The 25,165-nt window shown below is 51.8% G+C and overlaps 2 protein-coding genes across 6 annotated transcripts; both read left to right on the top strand.

Moving 5' to 3' along the window:
- Positions 1-4,206: 4,206 nt before the first annotated feature.
- Positions 4,207-18,736, top strand: KIF22 (kinesin family member 22). The gene is made up of 14 exons (XM_007186396.2): positions 4,207-4,304; positions 10,986-11,181; positions 12,506-12,633; positions 12,724-12,878; positions 13,105-13,314; positions 13,395-13,625; positions 13,762-13,915; positions 14,042-14,177; positions 16,075-16,243; positions 16,760-16,928; positions 17,312-17,379; positions 18,142-18,354; positions 18,448-18,507; positions 18,598-18,736. The coding sequence occupies exons 1-14, from the start codon at positions 4,220-4,222 to the stop codon at positions 18,643-18,645; spliced, it is 2,022 nt and encodes a 673-aa protein (XP_007186458.1). The 5' UTR covers positions 4,207-4,219; the 3' UTR covers positions 18,646-18,736.
- A 690-nt stretch (positions 18,737-19,426) lies between these two features.
- MAZ (MYC associated zinc finger protein) lies at positions 19,427-24,554 on the top strand. 5 transcript variants are annotated; one of them, XM_057529892.1, is made up of 7 exons: positions 19,427-19,557; positions 20,173-20,259; positions 20,343-21,199; positions 21,605-21,668; positions 21,946-22,117; positions 22,935-23,159; positions 23,468-23,608. In XM_057529892.1, exons 1-6 carry the CDS (start codon positions 19,522-19,524, stop codon positions 23,135-23,137), a joined length of 1,419 nt encoding a protein of 472 aa, XP_057385875.1. In that variant the 5' UTR covers positions 19,427-19,521; the 3' UTR covers positions 23,138-23,159; positions 23,468-23,608. The 5 variants fall into 5 exon arrangements, with proteins under 5 accessions (XP_057385875.1, XP_057385876.1, XP_057385877.1 ...); XM_057529893.1 differs by lacking the exon at positions 22,935-23,159 and having other exon boundaries at positions 19,430-19,557; positions 23,468-24,554; XM_057529894.1 differs by lacking the exon at positions 19,427-19,557 and having other exon boundaries at positions 19,909-20,259.
- The last annotated feature ends 611 nt before the right edge of the window (positions 24,555-25,165 follow it).

Genomic DNA, 25,165 nt, shown 5'->3' on the forward strand with positions numbered 1-25,165 from the left:
TATAAGTTCGGTACTCTTCAAAATTACCTCATTTAATTGTGACAACAATTCTATTGGAAAGTAGTAGCATTGTTCCCATTTTTCAGATGAAGTCACCAAGACAGAAGGCAGTTGATATGTTTGTAGGTGATGAGAGTCACAAGGACAGATGTCAGAGGTCACTGTGTCCCCTCCCCCCAAACTTACACCCTTGCCTATTCCCCAGTAGTATTTAATAACTGAGCAAACCCAAGCAAAAAGAAACTTTTTTTTCCAATTCTCTGCTTCAGTTTGCCATCAAAAGGAAATTCACCCAGAAACACTATGAATCTTAGTAGAGCAAATGAAAATGAGATCTGTTACTCTCAGTACAAAATTAGAGCTAAGAAAAATTACATTACTTCATTTGGTCATATTACAAGTATTTATTAGGTGCCTGTGATGTACCAGGCACTCTGCTAAATGTTGTTATTATACTTGTTCAAAGTCACAAACATAGTATGTAGCAAAGTCAGGATTAAACTCAGGTCTTTCTGATGTTAAAACCTGGGCATTTTTCACATGTCCTTGATTTTCAAATATCTTAGAAACAAAATCTTACAAGGAATCCCAATATGAGGATCACACAGTTGGGAAATCATGTCCTGCTCCCACACACGAGTTTTGACAAATGCATATGCCGGTGTAACCCAAACTACTATCAAGATATAGGACATTACCATCACCCCAGAAAATTCCCTCTGGGCCCTTCCCAGCCACTTCCTGCCCCCAACTCTCAACAGGCAATCACTTTTCTGACTTTGTCACCACAGACTAGTTTAGCTTGTTCTGCATTCAATCTGTTATTACATATCATGTAGCCTTTGCACTCATGAGAGAATAAGAGTGAAAAAGCAAACAACATCTTAGTATTGTTATGAAAATAGTTTTAACTTTATAGAGACCAGGGACCCCCATTTTGAGAATACCTGCTCTAGCGATTACAATATTTTGTTTTGTTTTAAACGTTAATATTCTTTTTTGTCTTCTCAAGGCAACCTCTGCAGAGCAAGCCTCATCATTCCAGTGAGCACAGCAAACTTGCCCATGCACAGCAGCCACCAAAGGTGACCTCAGTGCCTTTAGGAAAGGGCCTGTGTACAGCTCGGCCAGACCCCCGGGAGCTCCTCTGGGTAGTGTCCACCCCACCCCCCCGTGGCTCTTATATAATTAATTGTACATGAAATGAAGGAAAGGGTGTCCACGTGGGGGAGACTGGCATGGCTTCTTGGACACCCACGGTGCTCTATTATCTGAGGACTCCTCCTTCTCCACCTCGCCCAAGTCTGGTTCTCTCTTTTCCAGCCCGCGTTCTCTTCCTCATCACTGGTGCTATGCCTGCTGTCCCAGATGACCCTCATTTAATCTTCCCAGGCTTGAAGGACAGAATTATCTGCTTCATCCACTAGTCTCTTTCCAATTTTTATGGCGTAAGCTCTTGGATTCAACTTTCCTCTGCTCTCCTTTGCTACTTAAGGATCTAGTTTGGAAGTTTTTTTTAAAAATTACTGTTTCTTTCTCTTGGAATATCAGGTGTTTAACAACCCTAATTTCTACCAGGCAGATGCAGATCTTGATACCCTTCCCTTATAATTCTTTTTTTATTGTCTGTCACCATCACCCAGTCCCACATCCATCTCCCCCATGAAAAAAATTAACTCCAGGAAAATAAGAACCACATCTGTCTTCTTGTTCACCATGGTATCCCCACCACCTAAGACAGTGGCTAGCACACTACAACTGAACACTGTGAACGGAATTATCTTATTCTCTTTGAATATCAGTTGTTTAACAATCCTAATTTCCACCAGGCAGATGCAGATCCCTAGGAAGCAGATCCAACCATTATTCCCTTTCAAGAGCTGAAGAAATGGAGGCACAAAGAGGCTAAATATCTCTACCCCAGGCGGCCTGGCAACAAAGCCCCGTACATAAGCTATTTTTTCAACCTCAGAAGCCCTGACTCCCTGACCTATGCTCTTTCCACTATTTCTGGCAGGTATCTTACCAAATATCTGGGAACTGGCAACAAATGTGAAAACATGAAGAGCCCCTGTGTAAAGTGTAGGGAAGACCAAACTGCTAATCATCTAATAGTTCTCGAAGTGTGGTCTTGGAAATTCTGGAGATCCCTGAGACACCTTCAGAGGTCTCCAAGGTCAAAATTATTTTCATAATAAAACTGAGATGCCATTTGACTTTTTCCCTTGCATTCTTCCTTGGGTATACTGTCGAGCTTTCAAGAGGTTATATGATGTGTGATATTACAACAGACTGACTACAGAAGCAACCATGAGAATCCTGCTATTTTGTCTTGAATCAGACATTAGATTTGTAAAAATGTAAAACAATGTCACTCTTGTTACTATTTTTTTGCTTTGGAAAATAGTCATTTTTAAAATTAAAATGTTTTCTATGTTCTATGTAATGGGTTTGTTATTGTAATTTTTGGCAATTTTTTTAATGGAGATATAATTCACATAACATAAAACTTACCATTCGTAAGTGTACATTTTAGTGGTTTTTAGTACATTCACTATGTTGTGCAACTATCACCACTGTTTAATTCCAGAACATTTCCATCACCCCCAAAAGAAATTCCATACCTATTAGCAACAGTCCCAGTTCATCAACCCCTTACCATCCCTTGGCAACCATTAATCAACTTTCTGTCTCTACATATTTGTTTCTGTAATTTTTAATTTTTTTTTTTAAATTTATTTATTTATTTATTTATTATTTATTTTTGGTTGCGTTGGGTCTTCATTTCTGTGCGAGGGCTTTCTCTAGTTGTGGCAAGCGGGGGCCACTCTTCATCGCTGTGCGCGGGCCTCTCACTATCGCGGCCTCTCTTGTTGCGGAGCACAGGCTCCAAACGCGCAGGCTCAGTAGTTGTGGCTCACGGGCCTAGTTGCTCCGCGGCATGTGGGATCTTCCCAGACCAGGGCTCGAACCCGTGTCCCCTGCATTGGCAGGCAGATTCTCAACCACTGCGCCACCAGGGAAGCCCTGTTTCTGTAATTTTTAAGTGCATTAATACATGTTTTAAACTTGTATTCATTTCTAACACTGTAAATATGGATAAATAAAGTCCATATAAACAGAAGATCTTTGGGGCCTCAATTTTTAAGAATTCAAAGGGATTCCAAGGCCCTAAAGTTTGAGACCCACTGGTCTAATATTTGTTTTTTGATAGGCTGGACATAGTGTCTAAATCAGGGCCCTACCAGGAGCTCAAAGATGGGATGATCATCCCTGGTTAAACTTCCAGAAGGGATAGGGAACTACTTAACAGACGACTAAATCCACAGGACATGGGACCAAGGGTGAAGTTGACTAAGAAACAGACCGAGCAATGCTTTAACCCTCACTCCGACGTGTTGAGTGCTGAGTTACAAAGTAAAGGACATCCGAGCTGGTCTCCTCGGCTCAGACATGCGACGTAAGGGGACACAAATGTCACCTGGCCTCTGCACCCCAGAGTGGCTGTGGGCTCAGCAAGAGGTGAGTGCAACGTGATTGTCCACAATCCAGCCAGCGTGGTCCTGACCTAAATTAGTGACCAGACGTTGAAGCACCGTTGACTTGTCCTGAGGGCAAGTCCCCAAACCCACAGAACAATTCCCGCCTCACAAGCGCGAGAAACAACTTCTGAAGCAAAAAACTGTAAAACCGAAGACCATTACTAGTCGTTTAGAATAATCCCGTTTCCGCGAACATCTTCCTTATTCCTATAATGTGTCTTATTATGCCACTAGAATAGCAAAAATTGTATTCAGAGAAATTTTTGGATAAATCGATGAAGTGCCTTCGATCACCCTCTGCTTGATTCGTACCAAAATTCGTAGTTATTTGAGGGGGTGAAAAAATGAGGCGAAAACTACACTTAACGCAAATCTATGCCTCGAAACCCAGACGGTAAAAGGAACCCAGTGCCGGGCGGCGCTCACCAGCTCCCCCGACGGCCACTGTCGCCAACGCGTCGGGCTCCGGAGTTTGCGCGGGAGCGTCAGCCGGACGTCAACGGCCGCGTAGCCAACGTGCGCGCATGCATTCTACTCCAGGGGAAACTTTTTCTTGCAGGACCCGGAGGCGAGCCCTAGAGGGCGGAATAGGGGCGAGGCACAAGCTGGGGCTTCCGGCGGCAAGTAGCCGTGATTGGTGGAGCCCGGGAAAGAGGGCGGGGCAGCGGGAAATTCGAATGGAGAGGCGGGCCCAAGGAAGGAGTAGGATGGACGCGGGGGTCCCGGTGCGGAGGCGACGCGAGATGGCGGCGGCGACCTCGGGTACGCGAGCCCGGGCAGGGTGGGTGCCGTGGTCTGGAGACTTGTGGGGCGATAGGTCGGAGTCCGGTCCCGGCTCCGCGAGTTGTCCGGGAGACCCAGGAATAGCGCAGGGGCGGGGGCGGGGGGAGCTGGGAGTGTGGGAGTCGTAGGCTGCTTCCTCCTCACTGTTTCTTGCTCTCGACGCAGATCAGTAGACCCGGGTTGAGACCTGGTTCCGGCTCACTTTTGAGCCCAGCGCACTTTCCCTTGTGAGCTTCAGTTTTCTTCGTAAAATGGGGACAATGACCCATCTCAGACTACAAGAGTAAGCGACCGAAAAGTAGCTAATACTCTAACCATAGGGACAAAAGGGAGCTGGATGCGCGTATGGGGGAAGGGTTCATGTATGACGTGTTGTTTGGGTGCAGGGAGATCCCTGAGAGAGGTAAGAGTTTCAGACGGGCTGCAGCTGGGTGTGAGTTGACAGCATAGGATGTGCTGAGATCACAGAAAAGGGAAATAAGGGACTGTTTGTTTCCTTACACTCTAGCCTTGGCAGTCAGCGCTATTTTAGGGTTGGAAAGGCTGTTAGGACATTCAGAATCTTGCTCTGCTCTCTTCTGTAGACTGAATTCTGATAAGTGATTATAATGGGCACCACAGTAATTTATTTGAGACCTTAGTGTTTGTCAGCCCCTGTGAAGAAACAGCTATCTAGTAGGATGTCAAACACATGTTGAGCCCTTGCTAGGTGCCAGGCACAGTTGTAAGTACTTTATGATGATGAATCATTTAATCTCCACACAATGCTATGAGGTGGTTTACTATTATTGTTCCTGTTTTACAGATGAAGAAACTGAGGCATAGATGGGTTAAAAAGCTTGCCCAAAGTTAACACAACTAGTAAATATTGGGGTCTGAATTCACACCCAAGCAGTTTGATTCCAGAGCCTCTGCCCTTAACCATTATGCCCAAGCACATGATATTCCTGCTGTCTGAGCACAACACCCCCTCACCCTTCTAAGACCCACTGTGTCTGGTACATAGTAGATATCATAAAAACGCTTGAATGAACATTGTCTCTTCCCTAGAGGAGCTTATAGTCTGTTTCAGTAGATAGTCATATAAATCTATAACATGAAAAGCAAAGAGATATGTATAAATTGCTATAGGGAGCACAGAAGCTGAAGTAAACCCTTGGGTATTCTGGGAAGACTTCATTAAGGAAGTGATATTTGAAGTGGGTTTCAAAGGTTGGATAGGAGTTCGCCAGGCTTTGGTGGGATGAAAAGACCACCAAATGATCAATTTCTTATTTATGATGTAAAGAGAGGCCAAAGATGCTCTCTTTGGCTCAATTTCCTCATCAGTAAAAGAAGAGTTAAGTTGAATGAAGCTTGGGAATTGTGGGAGAGGGGAAAATTAGGAGAAATAATTAGAAGTACTAGCTTTGCCCAACCTCAAAATTGCTTTTATGATGAAAGGGATAGACTCTTCTACCATTGGCAGATGTGTGCATGTGCCTCTCCATCTGTCCTCCCCTGGACTGTGAGCTTTGAGGCAAGAATGGCAGTGGCCACTTTTATGAAGAAAACAGGAAACGAACAAGCCAATGTTTTATGTTAGTCAGTCAGTCAGATCTTAATTTGTTCAGCAAATATTCCCTGAGAGCCTAATCTGTGCCTGGCATTGGGAATATAAAAGTGAGCAGAGTTCACAGTTACTTGGAGAAGACAGACAAATATGCAGTTACAGTGGAGTGTGACGAGTGCTTGGATGGAGAAGCTAAAGAGAACCATGGGCTCACCTAACAGAGCCTTAATGGGGCAGTAATTTTACAAGGGAAGGTTTTTTTTAGAGGAAGTAAGGTGTAAGGATTTACCCCAATTGCTTGGGAGGCAGCAGGAGGTGGTAAGGAAGATATTCCAGGGAGAGAGAATAGCATATGCAAAGGCCCAAAGGTGTGAGAGAACTTGGTGTAGGAATTGAAGGAAATTCATTATGACTGAGAGCTTACAATACAAGGAAGGAAGTAGAGGGAGAATGATTGGAAGGGAATGAGACTGGAGGCAGGGAGACCAGTTGGGAGGCTGTTGAGATGAAGAGAACCTTGGCAAAGATTGTGCAGTGGGGATGGAGAGAAGTAGACTCATTTAAAAAGGTAGACTTGACAGATGTTAATGAAGAACTGGTGTGGGAGATGAGAGAGGAGGTGGAGTTAAGAACTCTCCCATCTTTGGGGTTGGTTCCATTTATTTACGTTAGAGAGCATAGAAGGAAGATGGGGTTGCAGAGAGATGGGGAAGGATTCAGTTTAAGATGGGTGGAGTTTGAAATACCTGAGAACCGTGTAAGAAGAGGTGTCAGGGCAGCAGCTGGGAATGCAGATCCAAAGTTCAGGAGAGCCTGTGGTGTGGAGGTGTCAATTAGGAGTCATCAGCTTTGAGGTGGTAACTGAAGCCAAGAGAGCAGGTGACCTTGCCCATGATTAGTCAGTCAGTAGTGGTTCTCAACTAGGGGCAGTTTTGTTCCCCGTGGGGACATTTGCGATGTCTGGAGACATTTTTGGTTGTTACATTGGTGGGGCAGGGGTGGGTGTGTGCTACACTTCCTACAGTGCACAGCGGGCCCCACCCCCAAAGAATTGTCCAGCCCCCAATACCAATAGTGCAGAAATTGAGCAACCCTGATCTACAGAGAGGATAGAAGGAGTTTAGGAAAAACATTTAAGACTGGCAGAAACTGAGAAGGAGTGAATAGAGAGCTGGTGGGTGGCAGGGAAACTAAGGGAAAAGTACGTTTCCCAAAGGAAAGCAGATCAAGGGTGTTGAATACTGCTGCGAAGTCAAACAGGATGGGGACTGAGCTTGCCTATTGGATTTAGCAGTAAGGAGGTCATTGGTGACCCTGCTGAGGGCAGAAGTGAGTTGCTGCCTTGAGGGGAGTGAGTAGCAAGAGAAAGAGTGTAATAATAACAATAACAATAGCTGACATCGCTGAATACTTACTGCCAGCACTGTGCTAAACATTGTATGTACATTATTTCTCTGACTCCTCACAGTCTTATGAGGGTAGACACTGTCATTTTTATAACAAGAAACTAAGGCTTCAGCTTCCCTGGTGGCTCAGCGATTAAGAATCCGCCTGCCAATACATGGGTCACAGGTTCGAGCCCTGGTCCCAGAAGATCCCACATGCCATAGAGCAACTAAGCCCCCTGAGCCACAACTACTGAGCCCACGTGCCACAACTGCTGAAGCCCATGTGCCTAGAGCCTGTGCTCCGCAACAAGAGACGCCACCGCAATGAGAAGCCCGCGCACCACAATGAAGAGTAGCCCCGCTCGCGGCAACTAGAGAAAGCCCGCGTGCAGCAACGAAGACCCAACACAGCCAAAAATAAATAATTAATTTTAAAAAAAGGTAACTATCCAAAAACAAAAACAAAAAAAGAAACTAACGCTTGAAGAGGTTAAGAAGCCTTCCCAAGGTCACACAGCTAGTAGATGGAACTTGTCTCCGACTCTAAGGCCCATGGGGATACAAAGATGAAGGGGCTGAGAAGGCCCGAGGAATCACATAATGAACTTTGGAGTTAGATCTTCATCTGAAACTGTCACTAGCTAGCTGTTGACTATGGGCAACCTAGCTAACCTTTCTATACTGACGTTTTCTCATTTGGAAGATGGATGAGTATATAATAAAACACTGAGCTTTTATCAAGTACCAGTGCTGTGCTAAGCACTTTTACATGAATTACCTTATTATTGCCTTAACAGCCCAACGAGTAGTTATTTTTATTTATTCCCACTTTACAGGTGTGGAAATTGCCCAGGAATAGAAAATCATTTCCCCAGGTTATTTAGTTAGTTGTAAGTGGCAGAGCTGGGATTTGAACCCAGGCCATCTTACCTTGAATTTTTTCCAACCTTGAATTATTACCAACCTACTTACTATGTACTAGTTACTCTGTTGACATTTTACTTCTTTCAATCCTTGTTAAGCTCTTCCAAGGCCCTCCCCACCCCATTTTATAGACAAGGAAACTGGGGCATATGGATGTTAAATCACTTGCCCAGGGTCACAAGCTAATAAGTGTTAGAGCTGGAATTTAAATTCAGCTCTGTCTAGCCAGAGTCTATACTCTTTCTTCATCACCACAGACTTCCCCTTCCCTTTGTATTGATCACTGAACTTCCTTAAGTGCTTCTGTATCTGCCATCTTTCTCTATTCTCACCAAAAAAAACCCTGGGAAAGATAGGCAAGGAGAGGCTCCTGCACACATTTTTTGACAAGTCAGTGAACCTCTTTGCATCTTAGCTTTCTTATCTGCACAGGTGCATCTGCAGGTTTCTACTTCTGACTTTTAGGATTGCCATGAGGGTCAAATGAAAACTAGATTACCAAGTGCTTTGTAAACCTTAAAGTGAGAAATGGTGTTACTAGCTTCATTTGTCAGATGAAGGAACAGAGGCCCAGTTTTTGGTTTTTTTAATATTTATTTATTTGGCTGCGTTGGGTCTTAATTGCGGCATGTGGGATCTTCCTTGTGGCATGTGAGATTTTCCTTGCGGCATGCGAGATCTTCCTTGCGGCATGCAGAATCTTCTGTTGTGGCATGCAGGCTCTAGAGTGCACGGGCTCAGTAGTTGCAGCACACGGGCTCAGTAGTTGCGGCATGTGGGCTCAGTAGTTGCGGCGTGAGGGCTTAGTTGCCCTGCAGCATGTGGGATCTTAGTTCTCCAACCAGGGATCGAACCTGCGTCCGCTGCATTGGAAGGTGGATTCTTAACCACTGGATCACCAGGGAAGTCCGAGGCCCAGTTTTTGGAATGGACTGTCTGCTATGTGTATACCTTACTTATGCATAAGGTTCTTCCCAGGGTTAGTCTGTCCACCTTTTTGTCCTGCTGTTTCTGTGTTGGCCAGCCTCTTGCCAAGAGAGGCCTGTGGTTCCCAACAACCAGCTGCTACCACCAGCAAAAAAGGAGAGAGTCAGAGCTACCAAGAACTTTCCCATGTACCCAGTTGGTACATGACAGGGAGGCAATACGACATCCTCGTTAAAAGCAAATTTTCAGAGATGAGATCTAGGTTTGAATTCTGCTGTTAGCTGTGAGTTATAGTATGGTATCCTCCAATATAAAATAGAGAAATACCCTCCTCGTAAGATTTTTTTCAGCCTATTCAATCCTCACAGAAATCCTCACAGCTTTTTTTTTTTTTTAGTTTTATCTTAATTGTGTTTTCTGATGATAAAAATAATTCATAATCCCCCACCCCAGCCCCCCGCTAAATGACTTAGATTTAATTATGGGAAGCAAACTAAACAGAAAGCTTACCATAGATGATTGCATGTTAGTGCCTTTGCAAACTGAGCTGGGACAGAAAGGGACTGGGGGCTGCCTCTTAACCTTATCCCTTCCAAAGATGTCCACAGTGTCATTATTATTATTATTTTTTAATGCAAACATTACAGCATTACAGAACTGGGTAACATAGAAAATAAACCCACATAATCCCCCATTGAGAGAAAACCATCATTAACAGTTTGGTGGGGGGCATATGTGTGTATGTATGTATTTATATGTATAATAAACTCCAGGTAAGAAACAAAGGCACAGAAAGGTCAGGCAGTTCATTGACTGATTTTAGATAGGGGCATATGTCAACTCTTTTAACCCTAGAACAACCCCATGAGGTCCTGGTCTGCTACACCTTGACTGACCAAAGTGTGTCCCACCAGCAGTAGCAGCATCACCTGGGAGTTGCTAGAAGTGCAGAACCTTAGGCATCTCCCCAGGGACTGAAGCCAAATCCATATTTTAACTAGATCTTCCAGGTTATTTGTGTATACATTACAGTCTACACCCCACTGGACCTACTTACTGAGTGGGATAGGAACTGAGGCCAAGCTTGGGGACACCCACAGCATGGCCAGGGTGGAAAGAGCTTACCCCGAAATGAGCTGTGGCCCCCGGCCCTCCCAGTGGTATCCGCAGGACCCCAGCCTCCAGGCCTCCTTCCCTGCCTCTGTTGTCAAGGTTACGGGGGTCTCTAGTCTAAGATGCTGGGGTTTTGTTCTGCTTATTCCTCTGAAGAGCAAAAAGACACAATGTATGTTACGATACAAGATAAGGTAATATCTTTTTACAATATCTGGTAATATGCTCCAGGCATAAAACACTGAGGTGCTTGGAAGAGCTGCTGTGCCTCTACGAGCGTCTTCACTGGTAAAATGGGACTAACAGAAGCTACCTCTCAGTGACACCATGGAGATTAAAGTGTGCCTAGCATGTAGTCAGTGCTTCATAAATGTTAACGTTTGCTAAGTACGCGATCTGGTTTACAGTACCAGCCTACAGATAATCTCTCTCCTTCAAACCACCCCCACCCCGCCCCACTGCACTCTTCCTGAGACCATGTATTTGATTCATCTTTTTCTTCCATCCTGCCCTTCTGTGCTCACCCTCACCAACAGAACACACAGTTCTCCTGCCTCACCAGTTCTCCAAGGGGGCCGTGCTTTCACACCTCCAGGCTTTTGCACATGCCTTTCTTTCTGCCTGGAATGCTTGTCAGTGACCCTACTCATCCTTCAGGGGTCAGCTAAGTTAACTACCTCCTCCTCCAAGACCCTTACCCTTACTTCTCAGCAAAGCTACCACCATACTTCACACCTAAAAATTATCTTCTTCCAGGAGCCAGTCGCTGTCGGCTAAGCAAGGTGGGAGCTGGCCGGCGCCCACCTCCAGCTCGAGTAAGGGTAGCTGTGCGACTGCGGCCATTTGTGGATGGAACAGCTGGAGAAAATGATACCCCCTGTGTACGGGGCCTGGACAGCTGTTCTTTAGAGATTGCCAACTGGAGGAACCACCAGGAGACTCTCAAATACCAGTAAGGTTCAGGCCACTCTCCCTCCTATCCTCTCTCTCCTAGGCCTGCTCACACTATCACTTGCCCAGACAGTTTCTCAGACCTTCCTCCTCAGGATCCTTGCTCCTTCCTTAGCACAGCTTTGTTCGCCACACCTTCGTTTGTTCATTCAGGAAATGTTCATAGGTGCCCACTGTGATGGGTTCTCTGTAGGATACTGTGCGGAAGACCGGGGGCTGAATCAGACACAAGTTACTGTTCACAGTCTTACAGGGGAAATAGGCACAAAGTGGGGAAGGAGCAGCGAAGGTAAGCAGGGGAGCCCCAGCTCGGGTCTTGGGGAGGTGTGGGAAGGGTTGGGGGAGCACAGACCAGCTAGCCAACCCAGGCTACAGCTGGGTGGTGTTGGAGACAACCACCCACGTTTGGGGACAGAACTCACAAGGGCAGCTACTTTAAAATTCCTTTGGAGATTTAAAGTTCAGCCTCCTTGGCCTGTTATTCTAGGCCAGAGGGTGGCAAACTACAGTCTACAGGTCAAATCTGCCGAGAATCTTTTTGTAAATAAAGCTTTATTGGAACACAACCACGCTCGTTTATTTACATATTACCTGTGGCTGCTTTCTGCCCGACTGCAGCGGCAGAGTTGAGTAGTTGTGAAAGGAACCATGTGGTCCACAGAGCCCCAGATATTTACTATCTGGCTTTTTATGGAAGAAGTTTGCCAACCCTGTTCTAAGCCCTTGACAATTTGGCTTCAGTTTCTTTCCAGCCTCATTCCCCCTAACACATAGCTACACTCCACTTATACTAATCCCTGCTGTGGCCTTAGCCACAGCTTCTCCGCTGGAGTGCAGTGCATGGACTACAGGTGTGTTGAGTCTCACCTAGTCATAAGCAGCATCCTCTCTTTACTCCATTACGGTGTACAAATACTACTTTCTATATATCCTGTGATATACCCTGCCCTTTCATACCATGTCTTGTTTGTGTGCTATTTTTGATACTTAGAGTATCTTTCTCTTCTCTGGCAAAATCCTCCTTCCCCAGGCAGAATGCTACTGCTCCTAGTGCGTTCTCATCTTCGTTTCCTGAATTGCAGCAAAGTATGGGTATCTATCTATGCCACCAGGCTGCAGAACTCCCAAGAGCAGGGACATCAAATTCATCTCTGTGTTTCAACACCAATACACAGACTGGGATGGAACGGTGTTCAGTGGGTGCTTTCTTAGGTCTTTGTGCAAGAAAAAGGATAGAGACTCTTAAATCTGAGGCCAGTTTTATCCTCTAGGTCTGGGCGAGAATGGAACCCTCTACTAATCCCCTCCTTTCTTCCTGCCTGCAGGTTTGATGCTTTCTATGGGGAGAGGAGCTCTCAGCAGGACATCTATGCAGGATCAGTGCAGCCCATCCTAAGGCACCTGTTGGAAGGGCAGAATGCCAGTGTGCTTGCCTATGGGCCCACAGGAGCAGGTGAGGAAGCCAGATACAGAACAGCTACGGGTCAGAAAGGACTCGGGAGTGGGGAAGAAATTCTCACAGCTCTTTCCACTCCTTTTCCAGGGAAGACGCACACAATGCTGGGCAGCCCAGAGCAACCTGGGGTGATTCCCCGGGCTCTCATGGACCTCCTACAGCTCACAAGGGAGGAGAGCGCTGAGGGCCGACCATGGGCCCTCTCTGTCACTATGTCCTATTTAGAGATCTACCAGGAAAAGGTGAGGCCCCTTTCTGATCGGGGAGGGAAGAGACAAAGGGTCAAAATCAGACCCAGTTCTGGAACATGAAGCTCTGTTCTAGCAAGAAGGCGTAAGACCTGGAAAGACAGAGGTTGGGGTAGTGGATGGCACAACTCTGAGAATCAGCAGAGAAAAGGAGCCCAATAGCCAGGAAGTAAGCAGCCTGTAACTGGAGGATTGGCCCTACCTCCCACTGCTCAAACAGGTATTAGACCTCTTGGAACCTTCATCAGGAGACCTGGTGATCCGAGAAGACTGCCGAGGAAACATCCTGATTCCGGGCCTCACGCAGAAGCCCATCACTAGCTTTGCTGATTTTGAGCGGCATTTCCTGCCAGCCAGTCGAAATCGGACAGTAGGAGCCACCCGGCTCAACCAGCGCTCCTCCCGCAGTCACGCTGTGCTCCTGGTTAAGGTGAGACCCACTGACAGGGGTGAGGACCTGGGAAGCCCCTGAAGCCTGAGCTAAACTGGAGCCCTTGCTCTTACCCCCAGGTGGATCAGCGGGAACGTTTGGCCCCATTTCGCCAGCGGGAGGGAAAACTCTACCTGATTGACTTGGCTGGCTCAGAGGACAACCGGCGCACAGGCAACAAGGGCCTGCGGCTGAAGGAGAGTGGAGCCATCAACACCTCCCTCTTTGTACTGGGCAAGGTGGTCGATGCGCTGAACCAGGGCCTCCCTCGGGTGCCCTACCGGGACAGCAAGCTTACTCGCCTGTTGCAGGTCAGGCCTCCCATCTCGGGTAAAAGGAGCTAGAGAAGGGGGTTCTCAGGCCTGCTGGGGTGTTGGGGGACAGCAGTCAGGGAAGGGGAAGGTGGGGCTTCTGACCCACCCACCCTGCCCCGTCCCCATCCCTCAGGACTCTCTGGGTGGCTCGGCCCACAGCATCCTGATCGCCAACATTGCCCCTGAGAGACGCTTCTACCTAGACACAGTCTCTGCACTCAACTTTGCAGCCAGGTCCAAGGAGGTGATCAATCGGCCTTTTACCAATGAGAGCTTACAGCTTCATGGTGAGGACTGGGGTTGGTAGGAGTGGAAAGGCCCAGTCTGGACAACTGGGGAGTTTGCTGAATCCACCAAGCATCAGCAAAGAAGTTGACACCCCCTTTTTCCCCTACCCTGCCATCTTCCCCTAGTCTTGGCACCTATTAAACTGTCTAAGAAAGAACTGCTAGGCCCATCAGAAGCAAAGAGAGCCCGAGGCCCTGAGGAAGAGGAGACTGGGAGCCCTGAACCCCCAGCAGCAGCATCTTCTGCCTCCCAGAAACTCAGGTGAGCAGAGAGGGAGGGGTCTTGGGCATATTCCCTTTCCTGTTGTGTCTGGGTTGGGTGCAGAGTAGCATTGGGTTTAGCCTGTTGGATCCTTGAGCTGTAAACTTGTTCTTCCACTGGATTCACCCAAAATCCTACTCTACTGAATTCACTGAAGTGCTAAGATCAACCTCCAGCCTTGACGCTGCAGCTGGGGGCCATAAGGAGGCTCCTCCTTGAGCTCCTAGCCCCGCCTTTCTGTTTTCCAACCCCTTTAGGCAGTCAGCAAAATCTCACATTTTGGCACCGATGTTTCAAGGATGAGTACTTTTGCTTCTGGTTCAAGGAGTAATGAGGACCCGGTCTTTCAGGTCCCAAGGGTAAGAGCAAAGCAAAGGAGATAAGAGATGAAGAGAGATGTCTCATGGAGACTCAGTCTGTATGTTAGAGTCCAACCTTTCTGTGACTTTCCATGGAGTCAGCTGCTGTCCTAACTTTGCCCTGCTTCTACCCTCAATCTGAACAAAGCCTCTCTAAACCAGGGAGGTGTGTGGCCTCCTTCCCTGGTTCTGATAGCCCCACCTCATGGCCCAGTATGCACTAATATTCAGGTCACCCCGGTTTAGTGGTCTTGCTTTCTGTGTCTGGCCACCTAGCCCTTCAAGGATCCAGCTGCAGTTTGAACTTTGTCCTTTTTCTACCCCTAGCCCAAATAAAGCTTCTCTAAACTCTATAAGTCCTAAGACTAGAGGTGACCTGAGATGGCCAAGGATTAGTGCACAGTCTGCCCCAGGGGACTATTGTAGTTAAGGAAGGATGGCATACATAAAAAGGTGGTTGGTGCTTGTGTTCACTTGGAACCCCATCTCTCTATCTTGTCCTTCTTAAGCCATTTGTCAGCAGTCCCCTCTCCTATGTGTACAGACTCAGAGAAACATACACACCCGTACATCTGTATTATGTGTGAAACAGGCAAGGTTTCTGTCAGATAGGCACCTTGGGTAATCTCAGAGAATGGGGCACATCAGACCTAGACAGACCCTGACCTCAGGGAGCTCAAGTTTCAGTAGAGGAAGCAAGATGGGAACATCAGTATATGATGCAAGGTCGATAGTACAGAGCACAATAAGGAAGGAGGATCCTCTTGTTCTGTGAGAGCCGGGAAGGAAGAAATGACTTCTGTGTTCACCTGTATTTTCTGATCCTGCTCTTCTAGGCACTTATACACAAAGAACAGGCGAGTCTCTGTCCTCGAGAAGCTAGTCCACAGTGTAGGAAAGAAGATATACAATCAAGCTGGCATCATGGGAAAGGGGGCATCAAACTGACTTTGAATGATAATTGAGATCAGGTGTGAGGGGAAAAATTCCAGACAGAAGGAACAAATGTTAGGCATTATCATGTTCAGATTAAGTCAGGACTCTATTTGAATGGGCCTTTCCTACTGCTCACAGGAGAAAGGCTTGGCATTTGAGGTGAAGGTTTTCAGAGCCCTGCTGAAGATGACCTCCTCTGTGAATCTTTCACCGACTGCCCCTCCAAATGGACAGGCTCCTGGTCCTTGCTGTCACCTTATCACGGTCTCTTACTTTGTTAGACAGTGAGTGCCTTCAGGGCAGGGCACTGATGTCTTAGACCCCATGAACACCTGCCACTCAGGTGTTCATTAAATGCTTCTTCTCATCTGATCTCCTGGCATCCCTGAGAAGTTACTTGGGTAGGTAGTCAACCCCCCTTCGCCTGAAGAAGGCACAGCACCCAGAGAGTCTCGATGACTTGTTCAGGGTTGCCTAGCAGGTTAACACCAGGGTTCTGGAACCACAGAAACACCAAGTTAAGGCAGGATGAGAGGAATCTGCGGCTGGAGAGGGTGATGAGAAGAAGAGGTAAGTGGGGAGTAACCTCTTTGTCTGCTCAGCCCCCTACAGAAGCTAAGTAGCATGGACCCAGCTATGGTGGAGCGCCTTCTAAGCTTGGACCGTCTGCTGGGCTCCCAGGGGAGCCAGGGGACCCCTCTGCTGAGCACCCCGAGGCGAGAGCGGATGGTGCTTATGAAGACAGTGGAGGCGAAGGATCTGGAAATTGAGGTAAGTGTTGGGGGTTGGGGCTGGGATTCCTACTGGCCTTGAGAAGCAGCCCGAGGATCTTCAGATAGGGAAGGACACTGAAAGGCTGGACCAGCATCCAATTTTCACCCAACACTGGAATCCCTCAGTTCTCCAGCTTCTGCTTGAATGTCCTTAACATGGCTGAACTTTGAAAAATAATTGAGGTCAGATGTGAGGAGGTGAGAGAAAAAAAAAATTCCAGGTAAAAGTACAAATGCAAGACATTGCTATTTCCTAAATCTCAGTTCATATTAAGTGAGGACTCTCTGCTTGAACTTCCCTTCAGTATTTCACAAGGAAGCTTGTTCCACCTCTGGACAGCCCTGATCACTAGAAAGCCCTTAATTACATTGGGCTCCAGCTGTCTCCTGGTAATTTCTCCTGTTGGTCCTCGCCCTGCCCTTTTAAGGCCTCAGAGCCCTGAACACTCACTGTCCTAATCTACTGCCCTAAAGTTGGTTCTGGGTCATATCTCTCCCTGATCCTTTCTAACAGAGGCTTAAGATGAAGCAAAAAGAACTGGAAGCCAAGGTGCTGGCCCAGGAGGCTGCAGACCCGAAGGAGAAAGAGAACTACTCTCCCACAATGCTCCGACCCCTTGCCCGCCGCACAGTCACAGTGGCTAAGCCCCTCAAAAAGGCTGTGGTGATGCCCCTACAACTGAGTAAGTTTGGCTCTGGTGGCCAGGAGGGCCCAGATAACAGAGATCTTAGAAGGAAGGAGGTGTTTGGAGCAGCTGTCCTCATGTCACTCATGTCCTCCCACCATGGGAAGGGGGAGGAGGATGTGAAATAAGAGCTGGGTGCACTGCTCTCGGGCATTTAGTACCATGGGGTAGACTGACCAGTGCATGACTGATTATCATGAAAGACCAACTGAGATTAGTTTCAAATAAGGTATAAGAAAGGTCGTGTGGAAATAGAACAAAAGAAGATTAACTCAGGCTGGAGGGGAACTGGGGAATCAGTAATGGAAGAACCAAGTGGCTACCAGGGGGGCTGAAGAGTGGCCTCTGCTGTGATTCCAGCTCACAATTCTTGCTTTCAGTTCAGGAGCAGGCAGCATACCCAAGTGCCGAGATCCATATCTTGAAGAAGAAAGGCCGGAAGAGAAAGGTGAGAGTAGCCGAAGGCTTAGGCTTTACCTAGAACCCAGGAGAAGTAAGGGGTAGAGAGCTCTAGTGGGAAGAGTACTGGCCAAAGAGTTACATGGCCTGTCAGAACACTTATCAGCTATTTACAGCTCTTCCAAGTTGCTTACCCTCTGAATGCAGTGATGTCTCACAGGGCATTTAGGATGAAATGCAGTAATATGAATGTACTTAGTGGGGTGGGTGTCCATCACCTGTTACTTTCCTTTCTTCGTGCTGGCTCTTACTCTCAGTCAGTAGCTACTTACTAGGTACACTGTGCAGCCTGGGTCCTGCCCTCTACAAACTTCAGAGCCCATTTAGGCAAACAGCCTAAATAGTCAAGAAATGAAACAACACTGAAAGACCTACCTAAAAACTGAGATGACATCGGGAATGTGTCACTTGTTGAGTACCTTCTATGTGCTTTCCTAGGGGTGAAAGAGCTTATTCTTTCCTTTTAGAAATGAGGGACCAGATTTAAGAGCTCACTGTGTGTTTTACATTCATTAACTCATTTGATCTTCACAGCAACACTATTCTACTCTTTCACAAGTCGGATAAAATGAGAATCAACCCAGAGAGTGAGCAGAGGGAAGGGTTTTGGGACAGACACTGGACAGGAGGGAAAGAGTCTGGGGAGGGCGGGGAGGTAGGTGCTGTTAGGTTCCTATCCTTGGCAGAGGAGTCCAGAGTGGTTTACTGCTGTTACTGCTGTTTCTGTCACTCACCTCCTCCTGCCTCATAGCTGGAGTCCCTGGATGCCTCAGAGCCGGAGGAGAGGGGTGAGGACTGCTGGGAGCTACAGATCAGCCCGGAGCTACTGGCCCATGGGCGCCAAAAAATATTAGATCTGCTGAATGAAGGGTCAGCCCGGGATCTGCGCAGCCTGCAGCGCATTGGCCAAAAGAAGGCTCAGCTCATCGTGGGCTGGAGAGAGCTCCACGGGCCCTTCAGCCAGGTAATGACCCAGGGAGGACAGCCCCGGAATGGAGTTGGGTGGGGGAAGCCTGGCACTCCCTAGACCCCTTCCCCATCGCTGCTGTCCTGCCAGGTGGAGGACCTGGAACGCGTGGAGGGCATAACCGGGAAACAGATGGAGTCGTTCCTGAAGGTGAGCTCATGAGACTCGGGCCCCCTCCTCCCCCTGGCCTGTGCCCTGCCAGGCCCTAACGCTGCTCTCCCTTTGCCTCCTGTGTTGCAGGCGAACATCCTGGGTCTTGCCGCGGGCCAGCGCTGCGGGCCCTCCTGACTGCCGGCTCCCCTCCTCACTCTGCCTTTTTTTTTCTCTTTTTAAATCCTTGTGTAATTGCTTGTCCTGTAAATACAGTTTTCACTCCGTTGCTTCAGCCTGATTCTTGGGACTGCGAGGGCGGGGCCGGGGTATAATTGCTCTTGGGATGGGCCACAAGCTTCGCGGGTTAACTTCTTTGGGCGCCATCTTTGGGAAAACACGAAGCAGCGCAGGATTGTAAATAAACCGCTGGAGTGGGAGGGGGCAGGGACGGTGGCCCAGAGGACACAAAAAGCCACCGCGAGAGTCCGAAGACGACAACCGTTAGGCGGGCGCGCGCTTAGAGCTTAGCCCCGCCCCATCCGTACCCCAGGCGCGCGCTCCCCTACTCTCCCGCTCGGCAACGACAGCGAGCTTGTGCGCGTGCGCGCGAAGTAACGGCCGCTGGTGGAGGGAGGCGGGGGGTGGAATCTTTCAGGGGGGAAAGAGAAGCCGCCCCGTCTCCCGCGCGCCCACCACCTGCGCCATCGTCAGCCAATCAGCGGCCGTCTCAGGGGTCTCGCGCTTAGGGCGACTCCAGCTGCTGGGTGGCTCCCCCGTCCCTCCTCCCGCCAGAGTCCCTCTCGTACCTCCCCCCTCCCGCTGGCCTCGCGCGCGCTCGCGCTCGCGCCCGCTCCAGCCTCTTGTGTGTCCTCGCGCCCCCCGCCCGCCCTCCCTCCCTCCCCGCGCGCAGTGTGCTCCGCTCCCCCCCCACCCTCCTCCTCCTCCTCCTCCCCCCCCCCCTCCCGCCCGCCCCGCGCACCTCCTCCCCGGGTTCCCCCTCCCCCACTGCCGCCTCCTCCTCCTCCTCCCGCCCCAGGGTGAGCGCGAGCCACCTCCCTCCCTCCCTCCGCCATGGATCCAGGCAACTGGAGCAGCTTCATCTTCCAGGTAACAACCCCCTCCCCCGCCCCACCCCCCCCGCCCCACACCCCCTCCCGCCCGCCCTCCCTCCCGTCCCACCCCCCCCTCCGCGCGCCCGGTGCGCGCGCAGCTGTCCCCCTCCCTCCCTCGCGCCCTCCCCCGCCCTCCCCGAGGCGCCGGCTGGGCGCGCGCGCGGCGGGGGCCGAGGCTGCTCCCTCGCTCCCCCCACCCCGCCCCGCCAGGCTCCAACCGCCGCCGCCGCCGCCGCCCGGGCCCCCGCCCCCGGCCCCGCGGGGCCTCCCGCCCCCACCCAGGGGGCGTCGCCGCCGCCGTCTCCGCCGCGCTCCGCGGCCCGCCAGGCGCCCTCCTTCCCTCCCTCCCGCCGGCCGGGGTGCGCGGGCGGCGGGGCGGCCCGCGGGCCATGCGTTCGGCGCGGCCCAGCCCGGCCGGCCGGGGGCGGCGCCCCGAGCCCGGGCCCCGCGCGGCCCGCGCCCCCGGCCCCCGCTGAGCCCCGGGGGCCCCGCCGTGGCCGAAGCCATGTTCCCCGTGTTCCCTTGCACGCTGCTGGCCCCCCCCTTCCCCGTGCTGGGCCTGGACTCCCGGGGGGTGGGCGGCCTCATGAACTCCTTCCCGCCACCTCAGGGTCACGCCCAGAACCCCCTGCAGGTCGGGGCTGAGCTCCAGTCCCGCTTCTTTGCCTCCCAGGGCTGCGCCCAGAGTCCATTCCAGGTGAGTAGGGGCCGGCCGTGGCGGGCCGGGCTGGGAGGGCGCCGACCCGCGGCCGTGGCCCACACGGCGCCTTGTTTTCGCAGGCCGCGCCGGCGCCCCCACCCACGCCCCAGGCCCCGGCGGCCGAGCCCCTCCAGGTGGACTTGCTCCCGGTTCTCGCCGCCGCCCAGGAGTCCGCTGCCGCCGCAGCCGCGGCCGCCGCCGCTGCCGCCGCCGCCGCCGTTGCTGCTGCGCCCCCGGCCCCGGCCGCCGCCTCCACTGTGGACACAGCGGCTCTGAAGCAGCCCCCGGCGCCCCTTCCGCCGCCCCCGGCGGTGTCGGCGCCCGCCGCTGAGGCCGCGCCCCCTGTCTCTGCCGCCACCATCGCCGCAGCCGCGGCCACCGCCGTCGTTGCCCCAACCTCGACGGTCGCCGTGGCCCCGGTCGCATCTGCCTTGGAGAAGAAGACAAAGAGCAAGGGGCCCTACATCTGTGCCCTGTGCGCCAAGGAGTTCAAGAACGGCTACAATCTCCGGAGGCACGAGGCCATCCACACGGGAGCCAAAGCCGGCCGGGTCCCTTCGGGTGCTATGAAGATGCCCACCATGGTGCCCCTGAGCCTCCTGAGCGTGCCCCAGCTGAGCGGAGCCGGCGGGGGAGGGGGAGAAGCGGGTGCCGGCGGCGGAGCGGCCGCAGTGGCCGCCGGTGGCGTGGTGACCACGACCGCCTCGGGAAAGCGCATCCGGAAGAACCACGCCTGCGAGATGTGCGGCAAGGCTTTCCGCGACGTCTACCACCTGAACCGACACAAGCTGTCGCACTCGGACGAGAAGCCCTACCAGTGCCCGGTGTGCCAGCAGCGCTTCAAGCGCAAGGACCGCATGAGCTACCACGTGCGCTCACATGACGGCGCTGTGCACAAGCCCTACAACTGCTCCCACTGTGGCAAGAGCTTCTCCCGGTGTGCACGGGGCTTCGGCCGCCCACTAGGCGGGTGGGGAGGGAGGGACGGTCGGCGATGGAGGTGGCCTGGCCTTGGCTGGTGGGGAGGGAGGGAGGTTTCTGAGAATGGGGACAGGGAGCCACTCCCAGGGAGGAGGGCGGACAGCCTCTCCTGGTTACCAGGGAGCAGGGGGTGGTACTTAGCAAAGGAGGTGGGTCCTTGGGTTGTAGGACAGCCTCGAGTGGGAGGAGGCCGAGGCAGCCCTGCGCCAGAGGAGGGATTTCCTGCCTTACCAGGACTCTGAAACCCCGGGCTTGGGAGAAAATGTAGGGACCCAGGGAAAGGCCTGCTGTACTGTGTTAGGCAGACTCGGGGACACCTCCACACCCCAGGGCCCTAACCCCAACCCCAACGTATCCCCAGGCCGGATCACCTCAACAGTCACGTCAGACAAGTGCACTCAACAGAACGGCCCTTCAAATGTGAGGTAGGAAGCCCGCCTCCTCCTGTCCTGGTTTTCATGATTTTGATCCTCATTGTAGTTGTCTGAGTTCAGCCTCTCAGACCCCCTTTTTCTCTCTCTCTTCTTTTTGCTTTTTCACTCCATTTTTTCATCCCTTCTTCAAGGCCTCATCATCTCACTCCCATTTCCTACAGATCAAAGATCCCCAAGGCTCTGATTCCTTTAACCTCTTGCCCCCCTCTCCCTACTCCCCGAAGCTTTAACTCTCCTGACACCCCCCACGCCCCTCCCCCCTCCCCAGAAATGTGAGGCAGCTTTTGCTACGAAGGATCGGCTGCGGGCCCACACAGTACGACACGAGGAGAAGGTGCCATGTCATGTGTGTGGCAAGATGTTGAGCTCGGCTTATATTTCGGACCACATGAAGGTGCACAGCCAGGGCCCTCACCATGTCTGTGAGCTCTGCAACAAAGGTACATGCTGAGAGGTGCCGGGGGGGTGCCGGGGACAAAGGGTGGGGACAGAACCAGAGGCCCTTCCACAGATGTGGGTTAAAGGTGCTGTAGCCAAGAGCTCGTGGCATCTAGAGCCCTTTAGAAAGCAAATGAAGCAACATTGGGATGACTAAACATCATCACTAAGTTCGAAGAGGTCATGGCTTGAGGAGATGATCTACCAGAAAGAGTCCACTTCTGGGTGTGTGTGGGGAGATGGGAGGGGGACACAACTGCTTTGGGGAAGGAGTGGTCAAGGGAGCCAGTTCCCAAGGGTCAGAAGGCAAGGTTTCAGCTGTGCAGCCACAAGTTCTTGTCTTCAGCTCCTGGGGCAAGTGGAGTACAATGGCAGGGATTTAACAAGTACTTGCCATGCCTCAGTAGTAGAGCAAGCTGCTTTTAAACAAATTCACTTCTTCACTGAGTAACCGGTCTGAGACTGCATGGGGCACTGGAGGGAGGGGACACAGCCGTCTCTGCTGAGGGTCAACTCTTCAAGTGGCTAGGAATCAGTGTCCGGTCACCCCAGGAGAGATCCCCCAGCCACAGAGGATGGGTTCTGTGGATACCAAGGCCCAAAAGCCAACACCACTCAACCAGTTCTCAAGCTCAGGGAGGAGCTATGCCCCACCAGCCCCAGGAGAGTAGTTGGCCCCAGGCTACCAAGGATGTGGTGGGAGGAGGACAGGGCCATCTGAGGAGGGTGTCCCCAGCCTAGGAGAACAACCCCGTCTCTGGGGTCTCCGCCTGGCTGACCCCCACCCCCCCCATCCCAATCCACCCCCCCCCCCCATAGGCTTCACCACGGCAGCATACCTGCGCATCCACGCGGTGAAGGACCATGGGCTCCAGGCCCCGCGGGCTGACCGCATCCTGTGCAAGCTGTGCAGCGTGCACTGCAAGACCCCTGCCCAGCTGGCCGGCCACATGCAGACCCATCTGGGGGGGGCCGCCCCCCCTGTCCCGGGAGACGCCCCCCAGCCACAGCCCACCTGCTGAGGGGGACCCCCGCACCCACAAGGCAAGGCGTGGGGCATGGCTGGGGGGGGTGGGATGGGGCGTGTGGGATGAGGGGGCTCAAAGGGCCCAATAGGGGATCTTAGGAAGGCCAGGGATGCCCATCTATCACCCAAGTTAGGGAGACTTCTGGGGACAGGGAGGGCCTTTCAGGAGAACTGGGTAAGGATGTGGGCTAAAATCTCTGGGGACCAAACAGGAAGTGAGCAACGGCTGTGTCCCACGGGAGGTTGTCTGGGAAAGAGTCTGGGGCAAGGGGCAAGGCTCTTGCCATTCAGATTGCGCTGTGATCTGGTGTTTCTCACCTTGCAGGTACAGGTGAGGTCTGTCCAATGGCGGCAGCAGCGGCGGCGGCGGCGGCGGCAGTGGCAGCCCCTCCCACAGCTGTGGGCTCCCTCTCGGGGGCCGAGGGGGTGCCTGTGAGCTCTCAGCCACTTCCCTCCCAACCCTGGTGAGCTCCAAGTTGGTGGGGGGGAGAGGGGAGAATGGAGGAAAGTCCCTTGGTACCATCTCCTCTTCCCCTCTCTCTTCCCACCAATTCCTCACTATTTCCCCCATCAACCAAGGAGCCTCCAGAAGAAAAGGAGGAAGAAGTGTTTTCTTAGGGGAATTCGCTAGGTTTTAATGATTTGTTTCTCCTGCTCCTCTCTTCTCCCTATCAGACCTGACCCCACACACACCTGTTCCCTCGGTTGTGTTGAGGCCCCCTGGACAGTGGGCAGGGGTGGCAGAGGACAGGAGTGGCCACTGCCCTCACCCCCTCTCCTCTCTGTAACCCCCTGCCCTGCCCTTCCAGGGATTTGTGAGCCTTTCCCTCGATGGTCCTTCTTCCTCTCCTCCTTTCAGTGTCCCCCTACTGTCTGCTGCCCCTCCCTGGGGAGTTGGTGCTTTTTTTTTTTTTTTCCAGGGGGAGGGAGGAGAGGAAGGAGGGAAATCAAAGATTCTGTCCCAGAGAGGGGGAAAGGTGAGATTTGAGGAGGGGCAGAAACAGGGAAGGCAGAGTTTGTACCTTCATAAGGTGGGGTGGTTTGGGGTCAGGCCCTAAATATCATCCTGCTTGAGAATCTGTCAGGGGAAAACAAGTCAAGGGGAGCAAAAGAAGGAGCCACTAGGGCCAGAGGCAGAACAAGAGATGGAATCTTAGGGGGCCAGGGTAAATGGGGGGGGATCCAGGGACTAGAGGTGCTTCCTGGGGGTGGGGGGAATGCAGCCACAGTGTCTCCCCCTTCCCTCTTCCACCCCAGCTCCATCCCTGGCCTTTTCTTTTCATCCCTCCCCCCGCGACAGAAGCTGTGGCCCTGGCCATGTCATCGTGTTCCTGTGTCCCCTGCATGTTCCCCACCCTTCACCCCCTCCTTTTGCGCGGACCCCATTACAATAAATTTTAAATAAAAACCTGTCTCAGACTCAATGAATGAATTGCTCTCACCAAGCCCCCTGTCCCCACCCCTAAGGGGATTCTTAGGCCTGTTGTCTGTCCCAGGCTTGCTCTGCCCTGTGCAGCTCTGGGGCTCTGGCTCCTTCCTCCCCAGAGGCAGCATCAGTGGCTGCAGTCCAGATTCAGGGTGGGGCTGAGGCTCCGGTGACTGTGGAGAGCACGTTCCAGGACTCCGGAGTCTCTGGGGAATACCCAGTCTGCACAGGCCCAGAATAGCCCCTGGAGGCTTGAAGAGGCCTGGGTCAGAAACCCAAACAGTTGTGGGACATAAATGCTGCTTTCCCCCATCCGGACTGATTGCCTGCTGCTCAGCCAAATACCTACATACCCTTAAGGCCCTGAGAGTTGATGGTGGATGATGTAGCTGCGAAAAGACTGGGCAACTGTGAGCTCTAAGACTGGGAACAATGAGGTTGAGAATAAAAACTGCACTTCTCCCCACTTTTTCTCTTCATTCTTGGCGTGGTCCAACCTGCTCTTACTCGGGCTCCTCTGCCCCAGCCCCCTCCTGCTGTTCCAGACTGCCCTTGCAGCCTCTACCCTGCCCCTTGCAATTCCCTTCCCAGTCCTTG

This window comes from Balaenoptera acutorostrata, chromosome 15 (assembly GCF_949987535.1).
Source record: "Balaenoptera acutorostrata chromosome 15, mBalAcu1.1, whole genome shotgun sequence".
Classification (NCBI taxonomy): Eukaryota; Metazoa; Chordata; class Mammalia; order Artiodactyla; family Balaenopteridae; genus Balaenoptera; species Balaenoptera acutorostrata.

What these genes read in the sequence shown, in the direction of transcription:
- KIF22 (XM_007186396.2), top strand. Translation starts at nt 4,220, where the DNA reads ATGGAGAGGCGGGCCCAAGGAAGGAGTAGGATGGACGCGGGGGTCCCG. An exon ending in CTATGGGCCCACAGGAGCAG is followed by an intron (nt 12,634 to 12,723) that starts GTGAGGAAGCCA and finishes CTCCTTTTCCAG; the next exon opens with GGAAGACGCACACAATGCTG. An exon ending in AGCTTACTCGCCTGTTGCAG is followed by an intron (nt 13,626 to 13,761) that starts GTCAGGCCTCCC and finishes CCCATCCCTCAG; the next exon opens with GACTCTCTGGGTGGCTCGGC.
- MAZ (XM_057529894.1), top strand. Translation starts at nt 20,068, where the DNA reads ATGTTCCCCGTGTTCCCTTGCACGCTGCTGGCCCCCCCCTTCCCCGTG. An exon ending in GCGCCCAGAGTCCATTCCAG is followed by an intron (nt 20,260 to 20,342) that starts GTGAGTAGGGGC and finishes TTGTTTTCGCAG; the next exon opens with GCCGCGCCGGCGCCCCCACC. An exon ending in CTGTGAGCTCTGCAACAAAG is followed by an intron (nt 22,118 to 22,934) that starts GTACATGCTGAG and finishes CCCCCCCCATAG; the next exon opens with GCTTCACCACGGCAGCATAC.